This window comes from Coregonus clupeaformis, chromosome 18, assembly GCF_020615455.1.
Source record: "Coregonus clupeaformis isolate EN_2021a chromosome 18, ASM2061545v1, whole genome shotgun sequence".
In the NCBI taxonomy this organism is placed as follows: Eukaryota; Metazoa; Chordata; class Actinopteri; order Salmoniformes; family Salmonidae; genus Coregonus; species Coregonus clupeaformis.
In genome coordinates, this window is record NC_059209.1 from 46581870 (window position 1) to 46607030 (window position 25161).

General features: G+C 39.1%; 1 protein-coding gene across 3 annotated transcripts in view; it reads left to right on the top strand.

Annotated features, from left to right (window-relative positions):
* The first annotated feature begins 16612 nt into the window (after positions 1-16612).
* The window catches only part of LOC121530840 (LIM/homeobox protein LMX-1.2-like), a 70325-nt gene continuing 61776 nt past the window's right edge, over positions 16613-25161 (top strand). Inside the window, exons 1-3 of one of the 3 annotated variants that reach the window (XM_041836111.2) lie at positions 16613-16662; positions 19187-19686; positions 20404-20590. In XM_041836111.2, the coding sequence (XP_041692045.1) occupies positions 19551-19686; positions 20404-20590 (323 nt within the window). In that variant the 5' untranslated portion in view covers positions 16613-16662; positions 19187-19550. Of the gene's footprint in view, positions 16663-19022; positions 19687-20403; positions 20591-25161 lie in introns of those variants that run through there. The other 2 variants (XM_041836112.2, XM_041836110.2) reach the window with 2 other exon arrangements.

Here is a 25161-nt window from a genome sequence, read left to right on the forward strand (position 1 = left end):
AGAGCCCCCCGCCCACCCGCCCACCCACCCACATTCCAGATCCTATTATAATATGTTATCAAAAATAAACTATCCCCCCCATTGCATGTTCTGTCTCTTAACATCAATGTAATTTAACAACTGCTGAAAGTTGTCATTCTGAAGAAATTGAGATATCAGAATCTATTTGCTCATCTCTGCAGATTTAATTAGTTTCTGAAATCACATGAATCTAATGACTTGCTTGCTTAATTAGACTCGCTTGTTACCTTTATGAGTGTATGATTTCTGTGTAAGCAGTGTTAATATAATTTATACCTAAAGTCCTAATGACTTTTGGTATTCACAGGTGTTTAGCGATGTGTGCAACAGATGACAACCCTCTGTGTTGTGGCTGTCTGTCTCCTGTTCTGCTGTTTGAACCTGACCGACAGAGGTGCTTCAGGAACACTTTGGTGAGAACCATTGTTACATTTTGTGGTTGTTGTTGTTCATGAAGGTGACACCCATCACCCCACATCAGTGAAGCCCTAAAGCACAGTGACAGCCTGAGACAGCACCCTCACGCACCTCCCCAATGAACTACACACAGCTACACTGAACGCACACTCATATGTTTTACTCTGGAAGTAAGCAGGGGTTGAGTCTTAATGACACCACATTGCTCTCTTCACAGTTTGAGACGCTCTCTATACAGTTTGGGAGAAGGCAGGATGAGCACTGTTATGTGACAATGGAGCGACAGTAATGACAAGGGTATGCGCTCCCTGTAATAAGTGTTTGCTATCAGCCTGCCACAGTATCTGTTGTCTCATACCCTGGTCAGCATTAAACCCATTTTCACCTGATCTATCACATGGGAACCCAGAGTTTGACAAACAACATGAGTGTGACTGTGGATTTTTTTCTTGACACCTTGCCCCTTTAAGAGAAGCCTATTGTTCTCTAATCATTCATGGACTGAAAGGTAATAATTGTAACACAGATCCAAGTAGACCAGGATAGAAACACAGCAGGTCATATGTGATTTCAGGGCTGAATTTGTACCCTTAGACTGTGGTTGCCCATGTTACTTGGGCAATTTTGTGGGGGCATATTGCTGGTGAGCTTGGGAGTGTGGCCAGCCAAGCCCACCAGATTGGCTCAGAATGGGCCCACCATCAGAACCACAGCTCCTTCACAAGCCACGCCCAGCGCCCCTTCAAAAAGCTGCCTCACATGGTTTCACTTTTCCCTCGGCTCCACTTTATGATATTGAAAAATAATAATGATATGCAGAAACCACACTGTAAAATCAAAAAGGAATAGGCCTTCATTTTGTCCCTGTTTTGTGTAAACTCATGCCGTAATTAAAAGGGTAGAGGCTTGCACATGTGTCTTTAGCGGAGAGGTTTTGGGTTGTTGTGTATTTAAGCATATTTAAGCATATATTGTGGATCTATTTAAAGGCATCTCTATGTAACTCCCCTGCTATGCCTGTCACTGCTATATGCCACAGTTGTCATGGTGATATTTTCTTTTCAGCTACAATACATGTGAGATTTGACTTGCTGAAGTTAAACTAAACTCTGGATCAGCACTTCAAAGCTCCACCCTCTGAGAGTCAGGCCAGATGCACCATAGTCATTTTTAACCTCACACCCAAGACTTTGGCACGGAACAGTATGTAAGCATGTAGACAGAGGTGAATCTGCCAGTTGGAAATTGGAAAAGGAAGTCTGTATTTATGAGGTGGTTTGAGGGGGTGTGTTAAGACTTGCTTAGCCTCTCGCTCTCCCTCTGACAGGCCTGCTTCCCCTGTGCTGCGGTGACCAGGGAGAGGGAGGTAAAGAGAGTGACAGTGTGAGGCTTGTCAGGGGCAGGCAGCGCTATAGGCCCAGGGCAGGCAGGCAGGTGGCTAGGCTAGCAGGTCTCCTGTGATTCAGCAGCCCATTGATAAACTCTGCCTCCAATGTGAACAGAAGCATAGGGACCATTAATCCCAGAGCATGTGGGACTGTTTTTATATTTGATGTGCTGCAGAGAACGTCCCTCCCACTGACACAGAGGGCCTGATCAGTAGCAACGGCATACACACACCTTCCACTGAAACACCACAAATCTGATTATGGCAACGGCACACGCAAATGCCCAACACACCCAACCTACACTCTCAGAAAAAAAGGGTATGGTTAGGGTACAGTATTGTTCCCGGGGGTACAATAAGATCAAAACACACATAATGTACGCTACCGTTCAAAAGTTTGGGGTCACTTAGAAATGTCCTTGTTTTCGAAAGAAAAGCACTTTTTTGGTCCATTAAAATAACATCAAATTGATCAGAAATACTGTGTAGACATTGTTAATGTTGTAAATGGCTATCGTAGCTGGAAACGGCTGATTTTTTATGGAATATCTACATAGGCGTACAGAGGCCCATTATCAGCAACCATCAGTCCTGTGTTCCAATGGCACGTTGTGTTTGCTAATCCAAGTTTATCATTTTAAAAGGCTAATTGATAATTAGAAAACCCTTTTTCAATTATGTTAGCACAGCTGAAAACTGTTGTGCTGATTAAAGAAGCAATAAAACTGGCCTTCTTGAGACTATTTGAGTATCTGGAAAGTATCTAAAATGGCCAGAAACAAATAACTTTCTTCTGAAACTCATCAGTCTGTTCTTGTTCTGAGAAATGAAGGCTATTCCATGCGAGAAATTGCCAAGAAACTGAAGATCTCGTACAACACTGTGTACTACTCCCTTCACAGAACAGCGCAAACTGGCTCTAACCAGAATAGAAAGAGGAGTGGGAGGCCCCGGTGCACAACTGAGCAAGAGGACAAATACATTAGAGTGTGTTGTTTGAGAAACAGGCGCCTCACAGGTCCTCACCTGGCAGCTTCATTAAATAGTACCCTCAAAACGCCAGTCTCAACGTCAACAGTGAAGAGGCGACTCCGGGATGCTGACCTTCTAGGCAGAATTGCAAAGAAAAAGCCATATCTCAGACTGGCCAATAAAATGAAAAAATTATGATGGGCAAAAGAACACGGACACTGGACAGAGGAAGATTGGAAAAAGGTGTTATGGACAGACAAGTTTGAGGCGTTCGGATCACAAAGAAGAACATTTGTGAGACGCAGACCAAATGACGCTGGAGGAGTGCTTGATGCCATCTGTCAAGCGTGGTGGAGGCAATGTGATGGTCTGGGGGTGCTTTGTTGATGGTAAAGTGGGAGATTTTTACAGGGTAAAAGGGATCTTGAAGAAGGAAGGCTATCACTCCATTTTGTAACGCCATGCCATACCCTGTGGATGGCGCTTGATTGGAGCCAATTTCCTCCTACAACAGGACAATGACCGAAAGCACAGCTCCAAACTATGCAATAACTATTTAGGGATGAAGCAGTCAGCTGGTATTCTGTCTATAATGGAGTGGCCAGCACGGTCACCGGATCTCAACCCTATTGAGCTGTTGTGGGAGCAGCTTGACCGTATGCTACGTAAGAAGTGCCCATCAAGCCAATCCAACTTGTAGGAGGTGCTTCAGGAAGTATGGGGGGAAATCTTTTCAGATTACCTTAACAAATTGACAACTAGAATGCCAAAGGTCTGCAAGGTTGTAATTGCTGCAAATTGAGGATTCTTTGACGAAAGCAAAGTTTGAAGGACACAAGTATTATTTCAATTAAAAATCCTTATTTCTAACCTTGTCAATGACTACATTTCCTATGCATTTTGCTATATATCCTATTCAAACTAATTTCATGTATGTTTTCATGGAAAACAAGGACATTTCTAAATGACCCCAAACTTTTGAACGGTAGTGTACCTTCAGAGGTACACATATAATCTCACATGGTACTGTTCGGTACCTTTTAGGGTATATGTGCGGTTAATACCCTAGGTTAGGAGGGCCTGTTGTCTGGACCTATGGCAGTCTCTATGGGGGTGCCACAGGGTTCAATTCTTGGGCCGACTCTTTTCTCTGTGTATATCAATGACGTCGCTCTTGCTGCTGGTGACTCTCAGATCCACCTCTACGCAGACGACACCATTTTGTATACATCTGGCCCTTCATTGGACACTGTGTTAACAAACCTCCAAACGAGCTTCAATGCCATACAACACTCCTTCAGTAGCCTCCAACTGCTCTTAAACACTAGTAAAACTAAATGCATGCTCTTCAACCGAACGCTGCTTGCACCCGCCCACCCGACTAGAATCACTACTCTCGACGGGTCTGACCTAGAGTATGTGGACAACTACAAATACCTAGGTGTCTGGTTAGACTGTAAACTCTCCTTCCAGACTCACATTAAGAATCTCCAATCCAAAGTTAAATCTAGAATCGGTTTCCTATTTCGCAATAAAGCCTCCTTCACTCATGCTGCCAAACATGCCCTCGGTAGGATAGTAGGATAGTCGTAAAACTGACTATCCTACCGATCCTTGACTTCGGCGATGTCATTTACAAAATAGCCTCCAACACTCTACTCAGCAAATTGGATGTAGTCTATCACAGTGCCATCCGTTTTGTCTCCAAAGCCCCATATACTACCCACCACTGTGACCTGTACGCTCTTGTTGGCTGGTCCTCACTACATATTCGTCGCCAAACCCACTGGCTCCAGGCCATCTATAAATCACTGCTAGGCAAATCCCCGCCTTATCTTAGCTCATTGGTCACCATAGCAACACCCACCCGTAGTATGCGCTCCAGCAGGTATATCTCACTGGTCATCCCCAAAGCCAACACCTCCTTTGGCCGCCATTCCTTCCATTTCTCTGCTGCCAATGACTGGAACAAATTGCAAAAATCTCTGAAGCTGGAGACACTTATCTCCCTCACTAACTTTAAGCATCAGTTGTCAGAGCACCTTACCGATCACTGCACCTGTACACAGCCCATCTGAAATTAGCCCGCCCAACTACCTCATCCCTATATTGTTATTTATTTTGCTCATTTGTACCCCAGTATCTCTATTTGCACATCATCTCTTGCACATCTATCATTCCAGTGTTAATACTAATTGTAATTATTTTGCACTATAGCCTATTTATTGCCTTACCTCCATAACTTGCTACATTTGCACACACTGTATATATATTTATTTCTGTTGTATTTTTGACTTTGTTTTGTTTTACCCCATATGTAACTCTGTGTTGTTGTTTTTATCGCACTGCTTTGCTTTATCTTGGCCAGGTCGCAGTTGTAAATGAGAACTTGTTCTCAACTGGCTTACCTGGTTAAATAAAGGTGAAATAAATAAATAAATAAAAATTTAATGTAGTATAATGGTACATTTTTGTACCCGATATTTTGAATATAAAGGTACAATCATCACACACTCTCAAAAACCACACCCATCATTATATTTCCCATCATGCTCTATTGCAGATTGATTTTTTGAATTGTTTGTTTCAATATGTGTGTTTCTGCATGCACATTGATTGGTTGATTGATCTTATGCTACACAGAGATAAATAACTTACATTTTTCTAAACTAATCCAATCTGTTAGTAGTTGGACTTATTATACCCGTTACTGAGGTGGTTGTTCCCGTTTAGATGGATTATCAATTTTCTCTACCTTGGCAGTCATTCTAAATGCAGGTTGCTTGTGATTAAATGTTAACATTTTTGGGTACCCTAACTCTGCCTGGGTTCCAACAGGAATTACATATAACTTCACAAACCAACATAATGTGACTTGCCTGATGTGGCCTGCAAGCCAGGAGTCTCAGACCACTATGTTGGGGTAAAACTAGGCTGTCAAAATATATCCTTATGATATACAGTATGTAATGAATTGTGATAAAGAGTTTCATTTGGTGAAGGCTACAGGACTGAAAACCATTGAATGCAACAGCCATGTCTCTGTCACTAGCAAACACAGTCATGGGTGGTACTGGTAACTCTAAAATTCACTTGAAGGCACCCTGGGAAATATGCAAATAAGGCTTTGCACCCTACAGTGTTAGAATAACACCCAAAAACATTTGTATAGGTACATTAAAAGGAACAAACAGCATTGTCACTGTGGCAGTACCCTAAAAATATTTTGTTTTACTTTTCCAAATGTACACTTTTGTACCTGTACTATCTTGTCCCCTAAGGCTAAATATGGATAAACAAGAAGTTAAGCTTTGTCTTTTATCATACTGTAGCTGTACAAGTGTTCTATGAACTACTATGTTAGGTTAAAAACACATATATTACTATCTATGTTTTCTGCTTTACCTGCAGCTATACTTGACACTGTAGTTTATTTTAATGGGCTTAGAGCTGTGTACCTGGATAGGACCATACATGGTAGAGGGAGGTGGTATTGCACTAACTGGTACTTTAGTACTGGTTGAAGTTGACCTAGAGGCCTCTAGTCTCTTTGTTGTTTTGTGAGTGTGATCAGGTAGTGGAATGAGCCTTTTAGAAGGGTTTGAACGTGTAGTCCTTAACAAGCCCCAACAGGACTCAGGGTGAGAGGAATATCAAAACCATCTTGGCCAAGTGCAGTAAGTGCTGTGGTGCAATGAGTGATCTCACAGAGCAGAGCAGGGCCTATCCTCTCCCCCCACAGGTCTCCTCACTTCTCTGCCACGGCGTCTGGGCCGTGTGAGCCACATTACTGTAATTGAGCAAGGATGGAGCCGGGCGTGATGTGATCTCTCTCTCTCTCTCTCTCTCTCTCTCTCTCTCTCTCTCTCTCTCTCTCTCTCTCTCTCTCTCTCTCTCTCTCTCTCTCTCTCTCTCTCTCTCTCTCTCTCTCTCTCTCTCTCTCTCTCTCTCTCTCTCTCTCATATTTCTCCATATGTGAGATGACCAGTCAGAATCTTTTTTTCCCTCTTGGGAGAGTAGGCCTACAACACAAAGTGCCTGTAACACAGAGATCAATTAACTCCTTTCAAGTGAGATCAAAGGGCCAATGTACTGTGTTCAGACCTCTGCCGAACCTGCAGCCTCATTAAGCCCTTCTGATTGGACACATGAAGGGAGTTTGCTGCCATGTCTCTCATATGTGTGAGTTAGTCATAAACAAGGGTGATGTGATTGCCTAGGACAGATGTTTGCAAACAAACCAACTTGGTAATGACATTTTGTATATTTCAGATTATTTAGATCATTTGAAATATGTACAACAAACGCAATCATCCCTTCAGACATATGTTTGCAAAAATCAACAATGACACAAAAAAGTCAAGGAATAATGTGTTATCAGATATACTGGACGGCAAATACTGTGGAAATGAGAAAATAAGAGTTGTTATGTTGTATAGTACCACCATATGGGAGAGTTAAAGTAACAGTCCAGTGTTTCCAGATTTCTATAAAATATGACCTGTAATCAATTACAATATGAGTGAAATAGTGTCCCTTCCAAAAAAATTGTATGAAGTATGTTAAAAAGCAGCTTTTCTGGGTTGGAATGGTGTGGGCGTACCACAACAACAGAATGGTGTGGGCGTTTATCGGTCATAATAAATATTCATGGGAGTAGACTGCTGGTTTCTCAGTCAATATGCCAACATGACATCATGCTCTATGAGGAAATAGCAAGCATTTTTAAACAGTCTGTTTGAGTTACAAGTTTGAGGTGGTATTTTTTAAGTGTTTTTTTCTCCAATTTATGCTTCGGCCACAAATACCAGTATAGGAAAAGTCCACAACATTATTTGGGTATGAGTTAACAGAATGTTAACATTTAAAAGTGAGATTTTAACTGGACAGTTACTGTAGCTACCCCTTTCCTGCAGTCAAATTACCAAAGTGCCGTCTAGTAGCCACATGGGTGGAATGTTATTAGTATTTCTTATAATTTAATAATTAATAACTTATTATGTTTTACGTCGAAAATCCGGTGTTTCTATATCAAACGGTTTTGTTATATTTTAGTATTCTATGATGTATTTAAAGTGTAATATTGGGATGCACTACATATGACATGGTACATGTATCTTATTTTTGTAAGCCCGTAACCATGTGTGTGAGGTGTATACTTTTGTTTCAAGGTAGATTTGTTTAAGACTATCAAGAAACACTCTGTGTGACCCTGATTTAGCCCACTGCACTAAAAATAATTCCACCAGATGACATTGTATAACAAACAGGAAGGGGATGGAGGGGTGGTAGAGCTGGAGGTGGTGTGGTGCAACAAGCTGATGGGCCATGGGCAGGGCCATGCACAGAATTCATATCTCTACGTTCATAACATTCCAAATGCCTCTGTAGCGATAATTTTAACATTTTTGAGCATAGGTCTATTTATTTATGCAACAACAGACATCACATCATCACAAAATAACATCTCAAATCTAAATGTACAATTCCCTACTGACGATGCAGCTACTCCTCTCTATGGGCCCAATTACGATTTAGGAAATTACGACTTTCTAACTCACGCCTTTCCTATGCACTTCTCAGTAGTATGGGATTATAATGATGACAGACCTACGTGAGTTTATATTTTGAATTTTGTGGTCGCACATTGAGATCCGTGGTTGCAAGTGCAATTCGTATATGTACAATTTAATTTTGCAAGCTTGTATCATGATGTGTGAAAGACTTAACAATGGTCGCAAACTTGTAACTTGACATTTCAATACATTCAATAAGATTTGCAAGTATAATTTATTTTCAGAATCATTAAAAATCCATTTACGAGTATGAATTATTCTGCTGTGAATCAAAAATACACTTGCAGATTTTGAATCTGCGCGCGCTCTGAGTTCTGCACTGTTGTCACCTTACAAAGAGATCATAAGCTTGTACAAAGTTTTGTACGTTTGTAGAAAAAGATTTGTGAGTGAAAATGTGATTTGTACTCTGTGGGCAGGACCTTTTACTCCTGACCAATCAGTTCCCCAAAACCACAACCGCCTAACCATTGGCTGGATTGTTCCCTCAATCAAATCTCAGGAAGTAGCTCCCCACATGTGCAAGAGAGGATGAGGCAAATCAAACGAAAATGATGTACTTGAAAGTAATCATCTCTTTTATCTGTATTCATAATTTTTTTGTGTGAAAAGGCATGAAAGTAGTTTGCTTATTGTGTGAAATATAATGGTACATTTCAGACAAACTCCAGACCAGCCATTGCATTGACAGCCGCTATTGCATTAGCTAGCTGGCCTCTGACATTCATCCTAGCTTTACTATCAACTGGCTAGCTTTATCAGGCAGCTTTATATTTATATTTATATAAATATATTTTCTAGTTAGTTAACCATCTGATTGATGAAGTTGATTATAAATGCCATTGAAACTGCTGGGGAAAGATAGCTAGCTAGCTAACTCCCACCATCATCACTAAAGTGTAGCTAATGTTAGCTAGGTTTCAGGCCACTGCATGCTGAATATTGATGATGATGTAGGCTAAATCAAGTGTTATGAAGTGTTAATCAAATGTTATCCTGCTGAGGCAGTACAGTACTGTTGTTATTTAAACTAGGTAGCTAGCTTCACACACACTTGACCTGTGACCGTATCTCATACATGTATGGATACCAGGCACATGCAATCTTTGTACAGGGCAGACTGTGAAATAAAATGCTGAACCGGACGTGCACGAGCTCCATACAGGGCAGATCAACAGGCGCAACCAACGGACGGGATGGGGGGTGGCGAACTTGACGACATCACGATGACTTGCGGGCATTGGGTTCCGAACAACAATGACAAAAAATGTTCATGTTCAATTCATTTTTGTGGAAATTATACCACCACCCAAAAGGGCAATTTGGAGACTGGAAGGGGCATGTGCTCTGCACAGGTAGAGCCCTATCTGTGCACGTGGCCATGAGGAGAGACTTACTCCACAGACAGGTGCAGTGACCCTGTACACCCCTGGAGGTGACACATGCATTTTATTGGACATTTATGGTTGGCCAGCGTTTTTTGAACACAGCCACCTGGATGCAATAAAGGGTCAGCTTCTGAGCTCCGGCTGCCCATAGGATTTCCCAGCAGCTCCCGTGGGACGCTTGCCCAGTTAAGATGTTTATTAAGCTGAAAGTGGTCCGGAGGGAAAACAGAGCAGTATTGAGAGATTTGGGCTAGCAAGTTTCTTGTTAGTTGTAGCGTTTCACAGAGGATCGGTTTATTTCCTCTGCTGAACCCAGAAGGAGGACATAACAGGGTCAGTTCATAGGGCATGAGGTTGACAAAGTGGTAACTAGGCACATGAACTCTAGGAAGGAAATTCCTGCAGACCAGCGAGGTCACTTTCTAACAATCACCCTTTCAGTTACTCCCACATTACTGAGGGGGGTGCTCACCTAAATTTGAATACCATACAGAGCTGACCGGTGGCATGTTAGGTGAACATTCCTTCAATGCTGACAAGATTTGTTTGTGACTTGCAGAAAAAAAATTCTAAATGGTACCAAATGTATTTCAAGAACATTTTACATTCCTAATCATTAAAACAGTATTAGCAAGAAACCTTGTCCTCTATGTCTTCACTGTAGATGTTGTTTTTCTTGTGACCTCCATGGGTACCACTAGACCACTAGTTCAAAGCCCTGGTCTTCAGCCCCAGATGGGGTGCTCTAATAACTTCATTTAGCCTGCTAGCTTTCCTTTAAGGGGCAGAAAAGTCCACTAATATATTCATTAGACTTTATGGTTCTCTGCTCTGGCTTTCTCATCTTGACAAAAGCCAGAGAGCCTTTTCCTCTCTCTCTCTCTCTCTCTCTCTCTCTCTCTCTCTCTCTCTCTCTCTCTCTCTCTCTCTCTCTCTCTCTCTCTCTCTCTCTCTCACTCTCTCTTTCTCAGTCAGACGTTCCATGTTTCTGGAAGGGATATACTGAAGTTGTGGTCAGCACATAAGGAGCAGCACGTTGTGATGGAAAGGGGTTTTAGATTACTCTGCCTAATGTTCTGGACAGATTGGAAATGTTTGCTTGTGACAGACGCTGTCTAAATCTTCACTACCAGATCCGCCCAGCTGAAAAACATCTGGTGGATTTCTACCTTTTCTCTGAAGTGCAGACTTGTAATGACACACACACACACACACCACACACACATTTCCACAAGAACACTGTGGTACACCTATGGATTGCACAAGAAAAGTGACGTGTACCTAAAGTAATTAACTTGATTTTATAAATAAAAAGAATAGTATAAGTACTTTTCTTGGTAACTGTGGCCCTAGGCCGTAGCACAGCAGGTGTGACTGTAACATAGCCAACACACATCTACTAATGATTTTTGACTTACTTTGCATGCATGTATAACTGCAATCAGTGATGAAATCATGTATAGTATCTGTTTAGCATAATGTGTGATAGTATTTGCCTCCAATGCATGTAAATGCCTTTGGTTTCATGCCAGTTATCTCCAAGTATCTTTACAATGGATCCTCCATAGTATGGTGTTCATCATGATTATACAGCTTTCTGGAGTCCTAAAGCTAACATTACATTATGACATAGCATGGAGTCTTTAGATCCATTCAGAATGTATTTCAGTGCTCTAGCCACAAGGTCTGTAGGAACATGGAGAATGTATGCGTCCCACATGAGTAAAAGCTGTGTATGCCTGTTGTAAATGGCACATATCCTAAAATCATGATTGGAACCTCCGGCAGCCTTGCTTTTTGTCAAGGAATACATTAATGTCCTGGAGACAAATCATATGAACAACACAACAATCCGATGAAAGGAATTGTAAATCGTGCTCGAATTGAGAAACATTTGCCATCGCCAGAGCAGCAAAGCAGGCAAAACAACTACATCCATATTTCTGCAGCTGTTACACTCACTTCTTATATAATTATTTCTCAGGAAAGACACTCTAGCTGACAATTTTTGTGAGCAAATGGAACTTGTATGTGAGCAAACAGAGGAACGTGTATGTTCTCTATTGTTTCAGCTGAGTAGTCTCTGCTCTGGCGTTTCTATCATCTCCCACTCACAGACACAACTCCCCTGTCTGTCTATGTGGCCTATTAACTTCTCCAGATGTGGCTTGGTTTTCTATGTACTGTTCTACAGCTCTGTTCTGCACTTACCTCAGTTGCCTAATGTTTCTCAGTCACAGCAATATCCATATGCCAGATGGCTCATACCAACCTTTACCAACAATGGTATGGTCAACTATGGTCACCACCAGTTGGGTAGTGTCACGGATAGATGTTGAATGACTAACACAGATTTGGTTTTAACGTGGTTTTGGTAATGCAAAATCCTGCTGTACTTTGGGTGTTTTCAATGTGTTTAGGTGTTTGAGAAGTTTTTGGCTGGATGAAGATCTGTTTTACAATAACCTGTATATATATGAAACAAAGCAGAGAAGAGAAGGAGATCCTCATATTCCTGAAAACAAAGCCTTTTCCACTGCTGGTTTGACAGTATGTTTAATCTGTTGCCGTCTTTCATCTGCTCTCTCCACAATGTTAGATGTATGGTTGGAAGGAGGACTTGGGTGGGGAAAGTTGTTTGATCTATGTGAATGACATGCAATAGGCATTTCCAAAACCCATTTTGTGTGTGCTTTATGAAACACTGCAGTAAGGGCAGGGACAGGAGAACCATCCTTCATTGGCAACCCAGTTTCTTTACTTCATTCTACATCTGTTTATTACTGTTTGTAAACAATGTGCCAGTCTGGAATTAAGCAATTTCTGAATTACAGATATTGTTTTTTTACTCTCAATAAATATTGCTCATTTGATATTACTCACTCATTATGTGTGCAACATTACATTACTGTTCACAGTAACCTTGTGTAGCAGTTTGACATGCTCAGTTATTGTGGATAACATGTATTCAAGATTTTGACATTACACATATGTTACCATATTAACTGTTAGATAATCTGTTACGATATTATCTGTTACAATATTAAATTAGAAGTAGTTCTGGAGCTGAAACAGTAGCTGAGATTTTCAGTGTTTGGGAATTAACCACAAATTGAGTCACATATAACAAGTATTAGTTTGTACAGCAGGGGGCATCATTGTAGTTCTGATATCCTGTAGAGGAGATCCTCTGCTTCAGATGCCGTTTTTCTCACAGGGGGTGTAGACTGGGACTATGAAAATGATCATTTCAACACTGTTGTTGTGTTGTTCTTTTGTTGTTGTTGATGTATGTTATATTATGTTTGTTTTTATTGATGTTGCCAGTATACTTACAGCACTCTGTTCCTTATCTGTATGTATCTGAATGAGTACATTCTGCTACCATGTGTTTGCTGTTTGTTCAGAGAGGGGTTACCAGTGTATTTGAAAAGCTGGTGTGAAATGATAATGTCACTTTGAGATTGCTGCATGATATTCATATAATATGCACTCATATTTCACAATTTTAATTCATTTTCATGGTGTTTTTATGGCTCATCATTTCACTGTCCTATATTTTGTTTACTATATTAAGTTATGTTTTATTAGGCTAAATCAATTATGTTATTTGTAATTTGGGATGTTAGTGTATCAAAGAGGGCATGATTGAATTGCACGATAAAGGATTCTGGTGGTCTGAACTGGCCTCCAGGGGTGGCCTTCAGAAGTCAAGAGGCGAGAGTTGAAAAAACAACACCTACAGTTAAAACGTATCTTATGGCTATTTTGTATGATATCTCAGAGACCACGTTCTGTGTACCTCAGCCTATGCTTGTAAGCAGCCACTTAAACTAGTGTAAGCCATATCTTGTGTGGGGCAAACAAGACAGCTAGAGAGCTTTTATCCTTGCCTTTAAAGAAGCATCATGGAGAGCCAAAGGTTTTGAGGAACATTCATTACAAGATCAAAGTGAGTTAAACCACCAATGTCCTCAGCCACTGCAATTTACTGTATGTCTCTGGTGTAAGCTTTCAGTCTGGGATTGGCTTTTTCACTAGGATTTCAAGACTAAATAAGCCATCCGCTTTTATGAAAGGGAAGTTTGTTTAGCATTCCTGTATTTCTATATCCTTTTGTAGCCATTCAATATTTTGGAATAATATTTATCTGACATTAATATAATCAGATCTGATGTATTTCAAATCTGGTTAGTGTTTTGTAGAATATAGGAGCCCTGTAAAAAGCTTTACAATCTTTTCCACAATGTTTCATCTCTAAATGGTTATTTCCATTATTATGTTGATTTTTGATTATGTTGGATATGTTGATCTGAAAGCCAACCTACCAATGTTACAGATTGTACCAATTGTAACTCAAATTCACCCATTCTATGTTTGCCCTACAAAATCATAGTTTGTGCCAAATGCACAATAGAAAATAAATTATATTAGTGAGAGCACAAAAGTGTAAACTATGTGTCACATATAAAACTCATTTTCTACTACTGTGAGTGAAGACATTTTACAATTTATTTAATTTTATATTTTGATGCATATTCACTATAGCATTCAAAATCAGGTATTGGGTTGGTTTTTATTGCAGTTCATCAATCCCTATTCAAATACATTATTTTTGACTTATATTCTGCATGCTCCATTTTAGTGTAAGAAAACGGGGTCCCGAGCTATTCATAAAAGCTTTAAGTCACTTTTGGTGGTGGTGTAATTCATTTCTCTATATATAGCCTTCTAGTAACCTGGTAATCATGTGTATGCTGATAATTACAGTAAAGCTAATGCTGGATGAATATTACAATATTCCAAATGTAAAGACTTTCATAGACTTTTTGGTAAGAGTTTGCATTAAAGTAAACTGCAATATAGTTCCCAAGTTAAGTTAAGTGTATGCAAATACCCTTTAAATACATAACAATCAAATGATTGCCTACTTGCCAATTTTACACCACAATTTGAGGTTTTCATTATTATTATTAATAACAATAATAACAATAATAATAATAATAATAATAATAATAATAATAATGATAATAATGATAACAATAATAGTACAAAGATAACAGTAATAACAGTAAATCAACTTCAATAGAACGAATTGCTTCTGTAATTCAACTAGTTATCACAACATGTTTGAGACCCGTCATTATGATGGCGGTAAAGATATAAAGTGGTCTTTGAGTTGTCTTATAAATCTATGATCTGTCTTTTGATATAGTTGTTATAACCTGTGTTTAATTCCTTATCGGTCTGTTATAGTAGGTTTGGCGATGAAATAACAAGTAACATAAGGTTCTCAGAGCCGATAATGAAATAGGTCTTGACCTGACCCCTCACATCTCTCTCAGTGATCTCACACAAACACACACTCTTTGCCCCGGGCTCTCAAAGTTAACATTTCACGGTATGGAGGGTAAAAACGTGAAGAATGAAGAATAAATCACATTTGGTTGTCATATAAATGTTGAACTATAAGATGACTTATGCAGGGTTCCCTTCCAAAAGAGACTTCGGTCTCAATGGGACTCCCTGTTAAAATAAAGGTAAAATAAAAAATACAAATAAACAAATTACTTTAACGAATTTATTTTCAGTTTCAGTTTTTGCCTTTTGATTTTTGGTTTGTTTTACTACATTATTGTCTACTTTACCATAGGAAAAACATAATAACAATTGATAAAATAATATCATGAACCTGGGCGACAAAGTAGCCTACATTAAGTTGCAGAATATTGTTTTTTTTACACACCGATTAAAAAATGTGACTCGCATGGGCATATTTTGACATTTCTTTAAATTAGCAATACAAAGTTTATTCTTTGGTTACTTGTTTAATTTTCTTATGTCTTGTATGGCTAGTTGCGTATTTAAAATCTAAATAAATTAAATGTCGTTGTTGCCATTTAGGCCAGCAACGAATTGAACTTGAGCTTTCATGCATTGCATTCAAACAATAACCTCTTACCTTTTCGGTGGATGCAATAGAAATGGGTTGTTTTACTGAAAACAGATTCTCATAACCTTCTTAGCAGACTTATTGAGACCTTTTCCCAAGGTGCATATGCAACACACCTGCTGCGTAAAGTTTATTCATTAGTATAGAGGGAGGGGTTCTCATGTAGAGACCCATTAAACGCGAGGGGCAAAAACACAGCATTTGGTTTATTATTGGCCTATCCGATTGGTATCCGACTGCCAGTAGTTTGTGTTTATTATAATCGCGTTTGAATTGTCTTGTCGATATGACACAATAGTAGACCAAGAGTAGTATTCTGTTTCAACCCTTTGAATAGTTAGTCCAATATATGGACGACATTTACCAAGTGGAAAATGAGAGGAGGTTGATATTTTACAACACATCACAGATGTGTCATGCAGGGCTTTTCCAGCGCAGCACAGCACTGGTGTAACATCCTTAGCAGGTATAGGCAACCATCTTTAAAGTCAGGCAGGTCAATCCCATAGACATACGGTTCATGAAGCCTACTACGTTGTCTATCTATTATAGATATACTCTTCTATTGTACTCAAATTATCTATTTCTCAAAATGTGTTTCCTGAAAATGACATCATACATTTTTCTGATGCCTCTGACATACAGTATAAAGGCTTAGCAAATAGAATACATTAGTCTCTGTTGAGGCAATAGTTTTGCATATAAATAAAGATATTTCCCCAATCTAATCCAGGCCAACTGCAATCCAGAATATGTCTAAATAGTCGACGCATATATAATTGTAGTCAACACAATTCTTCCAACACAACCAGTCCTTAGCAGTTCTTCTTTTGAACGCCAGAGGGCATCGTGAACAAATCATGGACCAGTTCAATGGCTTTGAACATTACAAAGTGGGCTAGTTCACCATATGGTCCACAAAGGATATCAAGAACACATATGGATACGGTAAACCTAAAACTAAGATTTTATACATTTTATATGATCATTTATTGTCGTATTTTCATAGGATTATGTTATGGATTTTATTTTTAAAATAGCATGTTTAATTTAGTAATTTTGCTTTCCTATTATTTTCTATAGTAATATACCTGGTTATTTTTAATGCCTTAACTGCGATTGTAAATGTCTTCTTCTTCTTCTTCTTCTTCTTCTTCTTCTTCTTCTTCTTCTTCTTCTTCTTCTTCTTCTTCTTCTTCTTCTTCTTCTTATTATTATTATTATTATTATTATTATTGTTTTGGTTATTTTGTATTTGATGTGGCTGCAAATTATTAGTGTAAAGTGCTGTTATTCGCGATACAATTTGAGCTACAGTAATTCTGGCATCTTCGACATATTTCTTATGCATTTTTTATTTATCAACTCTGCAGCAAAATTAAACAATATTGATTAAAGTCGCCTATGGGCTAGATGCAATAAACTATTAGCACCTGATTCAGATCCTTTAAGCTATTTAAACAACGAACAAAATGTATCATTCTCATTTATTTCGCTGACAAGTCGGTTTGAGTTTGATTGAGTATTTATTTGACTACTAGGACATTTAGGATATCCTTTGGATTTAGACGCGCGGCGATAAATAATAGCGGATTCGAGTAATTAACTTAAGCAACCCACCTCCTGCCCGATGTTGTGCTTGATCACACTGAGACCAGAATCACATTAGAACCGTTGCGCTGAGGACTCTCTATGCCCAAAACTATCGGCTAAGGAATGGCCAAAACCATGGTGTGAGTATTGCAAGACTTTATAGGCCTGTAGTTAGTGGTGTATAGGCCTACTGTAGAGATAGACTAGAGAGGGATGAGGTAGAAGAGGTAGGCTATCTCAGAGTGACTGCCTGAAGTGTCCTAATGCCTCCGATGTACTGAATCCCTGGAGTACTGCGAAAGGGGAGGCTTGACGAATTATGTACAGCACCCTGCAATTTCAGCTACGGGCGACTCGCATTCCTCACCTTTGCCGACACTTAGAACAAGAAGCCCGCAATGGAAAGCTAAAAATATTTTACGTATAAGACAAACATTATGTTATATATGCTTGGCCTACATAGTGGAAACTCGTTGCATTTAATTTAATGGTTTCACATGGTTTATTTTTTTACATGTGTATCATTGGTTGAAATGGGGAATAATTTAGAATTGAGGAATGTGTATCTTTTCTTTTGTGGGGGATACTATTTTCGACTCCAAGACTTGCTTTTTTGAGCCATCCTGTCATGAATAAATCTGGTTCCAAGTCATGTGCATCACAGTCACAACTGAGGACACCTGCGATTGATAAAAACAGATGAAAGGAATAGCCCTCTGCTGAATTATAATGATGGCCTGTGTCCGGCACAGAACAGCATAATTGTTCAGTAGTAATAATTTGTATAACTACACTTATTTGTTTTTGCTAAATGTTGTGATTGTAATACATAATTGGTTTGTATCATTTTACACTACACCACAATAATACAATTTTCGATTCCTCGGGATGCACACAACCAACAAGAAAAGGATATCCAACTGCATACAATAGCTAGACTAATGTAAATAGGTGTACAGGCAAACAGGTCGCATTTCATAATGTATTAGGCAACAATATTATTATCCATTTAACATAGACCTACATTATTAAAATGATAGCCCTAAATGATTGAATGAATGAATGAGATAAAAAGGGTTCCATCCTGTTTTTAAAATACATTGCAAATGGATATAGGCTATAGTTTAAAAAGTCAGTATAGGCTACGGCATCTAGGCTGCACGGTGCTCAGTTTACGCCACCCATCGCCAGGTGCATCGACGGTATAGGGGTCACTAGGTTCAAGTCTTTGTAGTGGACACAATACCACAAAGCATGTGAACGTCGAACGCGTGATGGTCCAATACTTGATTTCAAAGCATTTACTAACCTATATGAAGACAAGAAGAAGAAGAAGAAGAAGAAGAAGAAGAAGAAGAAGAAGAAGAAGAAGAAGAAGCATCACCAACAACAACAACAACAACAACAACAACAACAATAGGCCTACTAAGCTACTTCTACTGCTGTAATAATAATAATAATAATAATAATCATAATAATAATAATAACAATAATCAGCAAGTTAGGATATTTGATATACCTTTAGTTTACAATGTACAGTATTTGAGTTGTATTTTTTTATCATTGTTGTACACTGACTGTATGTTTTTCTCTCACCATATTGTCTATGCTTTGTTCAAAGTGATAGGCGAAACTCAGTTCAACTCTTTAGAGCCCACCAACAGTGAGCACCAATAGCATCCCAATGTCAGTAAATAGTCCCAAAAAAAGTGACGTGACCACGGAGGGGTGGGACGAGGATCCATTGGCTTCAATCTTGGTCTGAGACTTCTCAAGCGGCAGGGATCCGACCGAGGGGCATAGTATTTGAAGAGTTACCATTGGAACATTTCAGTCATATTTCTTGGAGTTACAATTGTTGTTGTTTTTGTTGTTTTAGAAGCAAACGTCTCGAGCAGATACATCCTTACTCCATAGCCTTCTCTTCTGGCCACGCGCGGGTGCAAACAAGAAGATAGCGGATACGTATTCCAACCAAATTAACAGGTGACTGCTCAAAATAGTGTTTGTCAAGTTTATTGCCGCTTCTTACGATTCTGTGACATCTGAAAATTCTGCTTAGGATAGCCCTACAAACAGTGGAGCCGGTCTTAACATTGGGACGACTTTTTTCATCTTTTTTTTTTAAGTTAGCGATCTGGGAACACACATTGTTTGTGTATTTGTGTGTGCGAGTAGTCTCAGCAAATATTGTGGGCTTTAGCTAGGATTTGAAGCGAAAACAAGTCTGACAGTACACTGTTATGGATATTGCAACAGGTCCCAAGTCACTGGAACGCTGTTTCTCGAAGAGAAACCATTCCAAGTACCCAAGGATGTTAGACGGTATAAAGATTGAAGATAATCCCCATCGTCAAACTACCCTTGGAGTTATGCTTGGTAAGTCCTGCTTAGTTTCATCTGCATTCATACTATTAAAATAGCCTGAGAGTGCAGATAGCACACACAATACGAGACATTTGTAGAATACACTTACATTGCTGTAATTATATGTCCGCAGCTATGCAGACTATATCCTCTCACATCCCGTAGGCCTCCTACCTTAACATTTGATATCTTTTACTATTTGCTTTAGTTGTAATTTTAATTGTGAATGTATTATATTCTTAGCAACAAATAACACACATTACTGATCACTGTATTCACGATCTCCCTATTACTCTGACACAATAGCCTGTTTAATTCATTTGTGAAAGTATGACTACGTCAAATAATTGGATGACAGTTACTGTAATTGATTGCTGCTTGTTAGGCAGAGGCTATCACATTCAACACATTTTTTCACCACTAGCTGGCCTTATCTTTCCTGATTTTTGTGGTTTTGGTATAGTTATTAAAACGCATTCTCTAAGCACTCCAGGTCTATTTCGATTATCATTGTAATTATGAGACTAGGCCCTACAACCTGGTCTTGTAGTGTGATAGGGACTGCTTGTGTTTTCTCTTTCATGGTTACCTGTTTGTGACATGTTTATAATCTATTACTTCATATTTAATAGCTAAACTGAACATTTAAATTGTAAATATAGAAATACTAAAATAGAGCTAGTATGCATATTTTTGTTGCATTTTAAACTTATTTTACATCCTTTTTAGGGACAGAATGCCATCACCGATCTGTATGTGAAGGATGCCAGCGTCCAATATCTGACCGGTTTCTGATGAGAGTCAACGATTCCTCATGGCACGAGGAGTGTTTGCAGTGCGCTGTGTGTCAACAACCTCTCACTACCAGTTGTTACTTCCGGGATAGGAAACTGTACTGCAAACATGACTACCAACAGTAAGGACAATAATATTGATATATGTTGTATGGTTGTTTTATGCACAAAAATAAATCACTAAGTAGGCCTTGGCTAGGCCTAGCCTATAACCACTTGGGAAGCATGAATATAATTCTGGTTTAGAGTGTGTCCATCCATTTCAGAATTCCAGCAGAATAACCCACTTTTATTTAATTTATGTCATCAGGCCTACACTATTAGCTGACGTGTCCAATTTTCCAATAATTCCACTCTTCACACGGTCCAATGAGGTCCTCTTGCGCAAGCACAGATACGCGCTTCCGTTAGGCCTACTTGTCAGTTGCCTGGATTTATGTCGCTCTTTAGAAAATATGGGCAACATTTCGGCCTATCATAGACCTATAATTGGACAAATGAAGCTGTTCAATGTTTTCTTTATTTTATTATATGGCGTGTGATAACAGGTAGGCCTACAGGCAGCCAGTTTCAATTCACGTTAGTGTTAATCGTAATGATTTTCTAACATTGATGTAGGTAGCCTATGCGGTGTCCACCACTTGGTCGAAATTATAGTCAGTCACAAAACAGTTTGTTGATATTTTATATTGTTATGACGTGGATCTCTTGAGGCAAGTGTTTAATTTGTCGTTGGATTGGAGACTGATGGTAGTCACTGCAGCATTTAGTGGAGCATTTAGCCTAACCCCTGTTCATGCTAGTAGGACGGCATGATTAATGTCTAAACCCCAACCATTAAACATCGGAACGCAGTTTTTTCTTCATGCAAATATTTTAGACAATTTTAGGTCTAGAAGCAGCGTAGGCCTTTGTCTCGTTTCAAGATAAACAACAACAACCCAAACATATAGACCCAGCCATTTGAATAGTTTATTGATATTATTTCGTTATTAATCCTATGTCATTGTAATAATTACACACACACACACAGAGAGAGAGAGAGAGAGAGAGAGAGAGAGAGAGAGAGAGATTATATAATAGAACTAGAACGAGATATACGCCTTTTTGCGAATATAGTGGGCCTATATACGAAAATGCTGTATTTAGTTATGTTCCTTTCTTACATTATAGGAATAATATGTTAGCATTCGACCATTTTAAATAACAAAACCGGCATGCGAAAAGCAACAACGGCATGCGTAAATGGTCTCCATACACTCTGAGAACTTAAAATATGATTTGCTTAACCTATTATTATTATGATTATGGTTATTATTATTATTATTATTATTATTATTATTATTATTATTATTATTACGACTACTATTCATAATTATCATTATGGCCTTTAAAATTTTTACTTCGGACATGTTTAATTGGTAGACTAATTAAACTTCAATGGAAATGTTTAGTGAAACTATTTGAAAAAATACATTTATATATGTAATTATTTATTTTTCTTTAACCAACAGCAAGAACATTGATGCAGTAATGGTATTTTGTGGCAGATCACATGCATGCGTGAAAAGGAATATCGAAAAGTTACGGTTGCGCGCATCCAATAAAGCCTTGACAATGGTGAAGCAAACTGGCTGATGGCGTTTGCTGTTGTCTCGATGGGGGGCTAAAGTTTATTCTCCCTGCACAGTCTTTGTGCAGCATGTGGACTTTGGGGTGCCCTATGTTCCCACTCATTGCATCAGTGCTCTTCATGCTTGTCACTACATTTTAAGCTTTTTGTGTCAGAGGTTTTTAACATTGCTTCTTCAATCACTGGTACATTATAGCTCCCTGCTAGATACGCTGAATCAAACAATGAGCTAAATCTATTGCCCCGCATCACTGTTATTGTCTGCTATTCATCCTGCTCTGTCCGACATGACCATAGGCAGTTAGTGGTAACAATGTGAATTTCATAGCAGCAGCTCTGGGATGCTATTGCCTGGGAGATACAGCCAGGAAACAGTGACATAGACAAACCACGGAGAGGGATCCTGTTATTTGACCACCTTTCTCTCTGTGGTGTTTGCGTATAGGTGTGTGTGTGTGTGTGTGTGTGTGTGTGTGTGTGTGTGTGTGTGTGTGTGTGTGTGTGTGTGAAATTGTGTATGAGGTCTGAACTGGCAGTAGTTTATTTTCACAATTGGAGTGTTGTTTTGGCCGTGAAGTGTTGTAACTGTTGTAATGCTGTGAGCTTCCAGGGTATCCAGAGCCTCTAAACAGTAACCTGCTGATTCCTGTCATGTACACCCACACTATTATCCATCATTACACGATACAGCCTCCCTTTCTTCACCTTCCATCATTCTCAGGTCAACAACTAGCAGGGGGGTCCCATGTGTACACATCACTACCTGTATTTATTTGTTTATTTCACTTGCGTTGATGGGTTACTTAGAGGTGTAATTGGCACCTTTTTGACTTTTATGACACCAATTTAAGATGCGTTTGTCAGACCACAAACTGCCATGGGCTGCAACGCAGGCTCCTTGCCATACAAAGGGAGAGGTGCCTAATTACATTCCTACAGCAATTGATTCATGGCCCATAATCATCTCTGGCTACCATAAATCAAGGGATTGGCAAATGTTCATTTTCACACCTTTGGCACAATTTACAGCTTTATGTTCAGACAGACAAAGTTTTATGATTTTGTGTCCCATTAAATTCTCCCTCCAACATAGTTTTACAAAACCTGCCTCAGAGTTAGGATGAATAATCTTATTATAGGATTAGGGTAGGATTTAATTCTATAAATGTTCTGAAGACTTTCTCCTGTTGATATTATAAACAACTGGATTTAATTACATTTCAGAACGGTAGAGAATGTTGCAGTTTAATTTTTTTTCCCACAATTACTAAATATAATATTTACACATTAGACAAATGCACAGTTTATAAGCATTTTAGAATTTTACATTTTTCACTTTATTTTATCAATACATTTTAATCAAATTCAATGGATAGAATACAATATATTAATGCAATTTTCCACCCGCCCCCAATTTTTAAAAATGTTTTATTTTTTATTAATCACATGGAAAATTGAATGCAAAAGTTTGTACATTTATATAATGTCATGTGACTTTTAAAATGTGCTATCTTACTCAATTATCCATACATGATTGAGATTGTATGCAAAGTACTTTAGACTAGGACAGGTGACAATGTAAAGCCACTACTAACCAAAGTAAATAGGTATGGTTGGTTTGGTTGTCTGCTGGGTGGAAGCTGTAACCGTAGAAACATGAGGTGGTCGTTGGTCAGTCAGTCGGAGTGGGAGATAATGTGTGAGAAGTGGAGTGGAATTACACCGTCCCCTTGAGAGCTGCTTCTGACCTGGTGTTGGGAGTTCAATTAGACATCATTAGAGGACACACGTATCTCCCCGAGAGGGGCGTTTTCCCTAACCAAGCATCTGGTCTGAAAAAACCCATGTAATAAGAGTGTCATTGGGGAATGTTGAGCATTCTAATGGTCGGGCTGTGTTGTCAGTTTTCTGAGAATATTAAAGGGATACTTCGGGATGTTTGCAACAAGGCCCTTTATCTACTTCCCCAGAGTCAGATAAACTCATGGATACAATTTTTATGTCTCTGTGTCCCGTATGAAGAAAGTTAGAAGTAGTTTTGCTAGCCAATGACAACTAGCGTTAGCTAGCATGCTAGCAGATACTCATAGACTTCCAGTCATTGCGCTAACGCTAGTTAACAACTTACTTCAAACGGCACGCAGAGACAAAAAATGATATCTACGAGTTCATCTGACTCTGAGAAAGTAGATAAAGGGCCTCAGTTCCAAAATCCCGAAGTATCCCTTTAAGGTGTATTATTTCTGAAAATATATTGTTGTAAACCATTATATTGTGATGCTCAGACAACTGCAGATGGCTGGCAATAGATCTAATGAAATATTTAACTTAGAATGCATTTTTTTGCTAAATACATATTTCTGCTATCTATTGCAATATTTACAATTTCTAATCTATACTGCTAACCACTTGATCCACTATTTGAATATATGTTTAAGCAGCAGTATTGCTCAAGTCACTATGCACATTATTATAACAAACCACTGAACCCATGACACCAGAGCCCCCTTACTATCAACGCTGGATGAGCCCCTGGTGTGCTGATAGGTGCTTTTTAGGCCTGTTAGGGGTGTCCTCCTGTGAAATGTTGTTTTTTAATTAGCTGTGTTCAGGATGTGGGATGGTGGATACATGCTGACGGCTAGGTTTCTACACTAGCTGCACTAGCTCACCCTGTGTTCCGCTCACTGTAGTGTACGACACTCCTGTGTGGCCTTTGCTCTCGGTGTGAACAGGGATTCACGCAAAATGGACAAGGTTTTCTCGTGCCGCCTCCATCCCTGTGTACGGGGACATTCTGGAGTAGAGGACAAAGTTACTCTTACACATTGGCTATACTGTAGCTATGTCGTTGTGCTTTTGATGATATGACAAAAGACTAGCCAGATCAGAAACAGAGAGACAGATTTTGCAAGACGTAGAGTTCTTTGTTCTCAAATTTTTCCAAAAGAAAGAGAAAGGGGGTGATGGAGTGGCTATGGCTAGCGCTGGTGTAGAAGTAGAGGGCCCCTGTAGAAAGACAAATCTAACGTTAGGTGCCGTAAGCTGGATAATATTGCT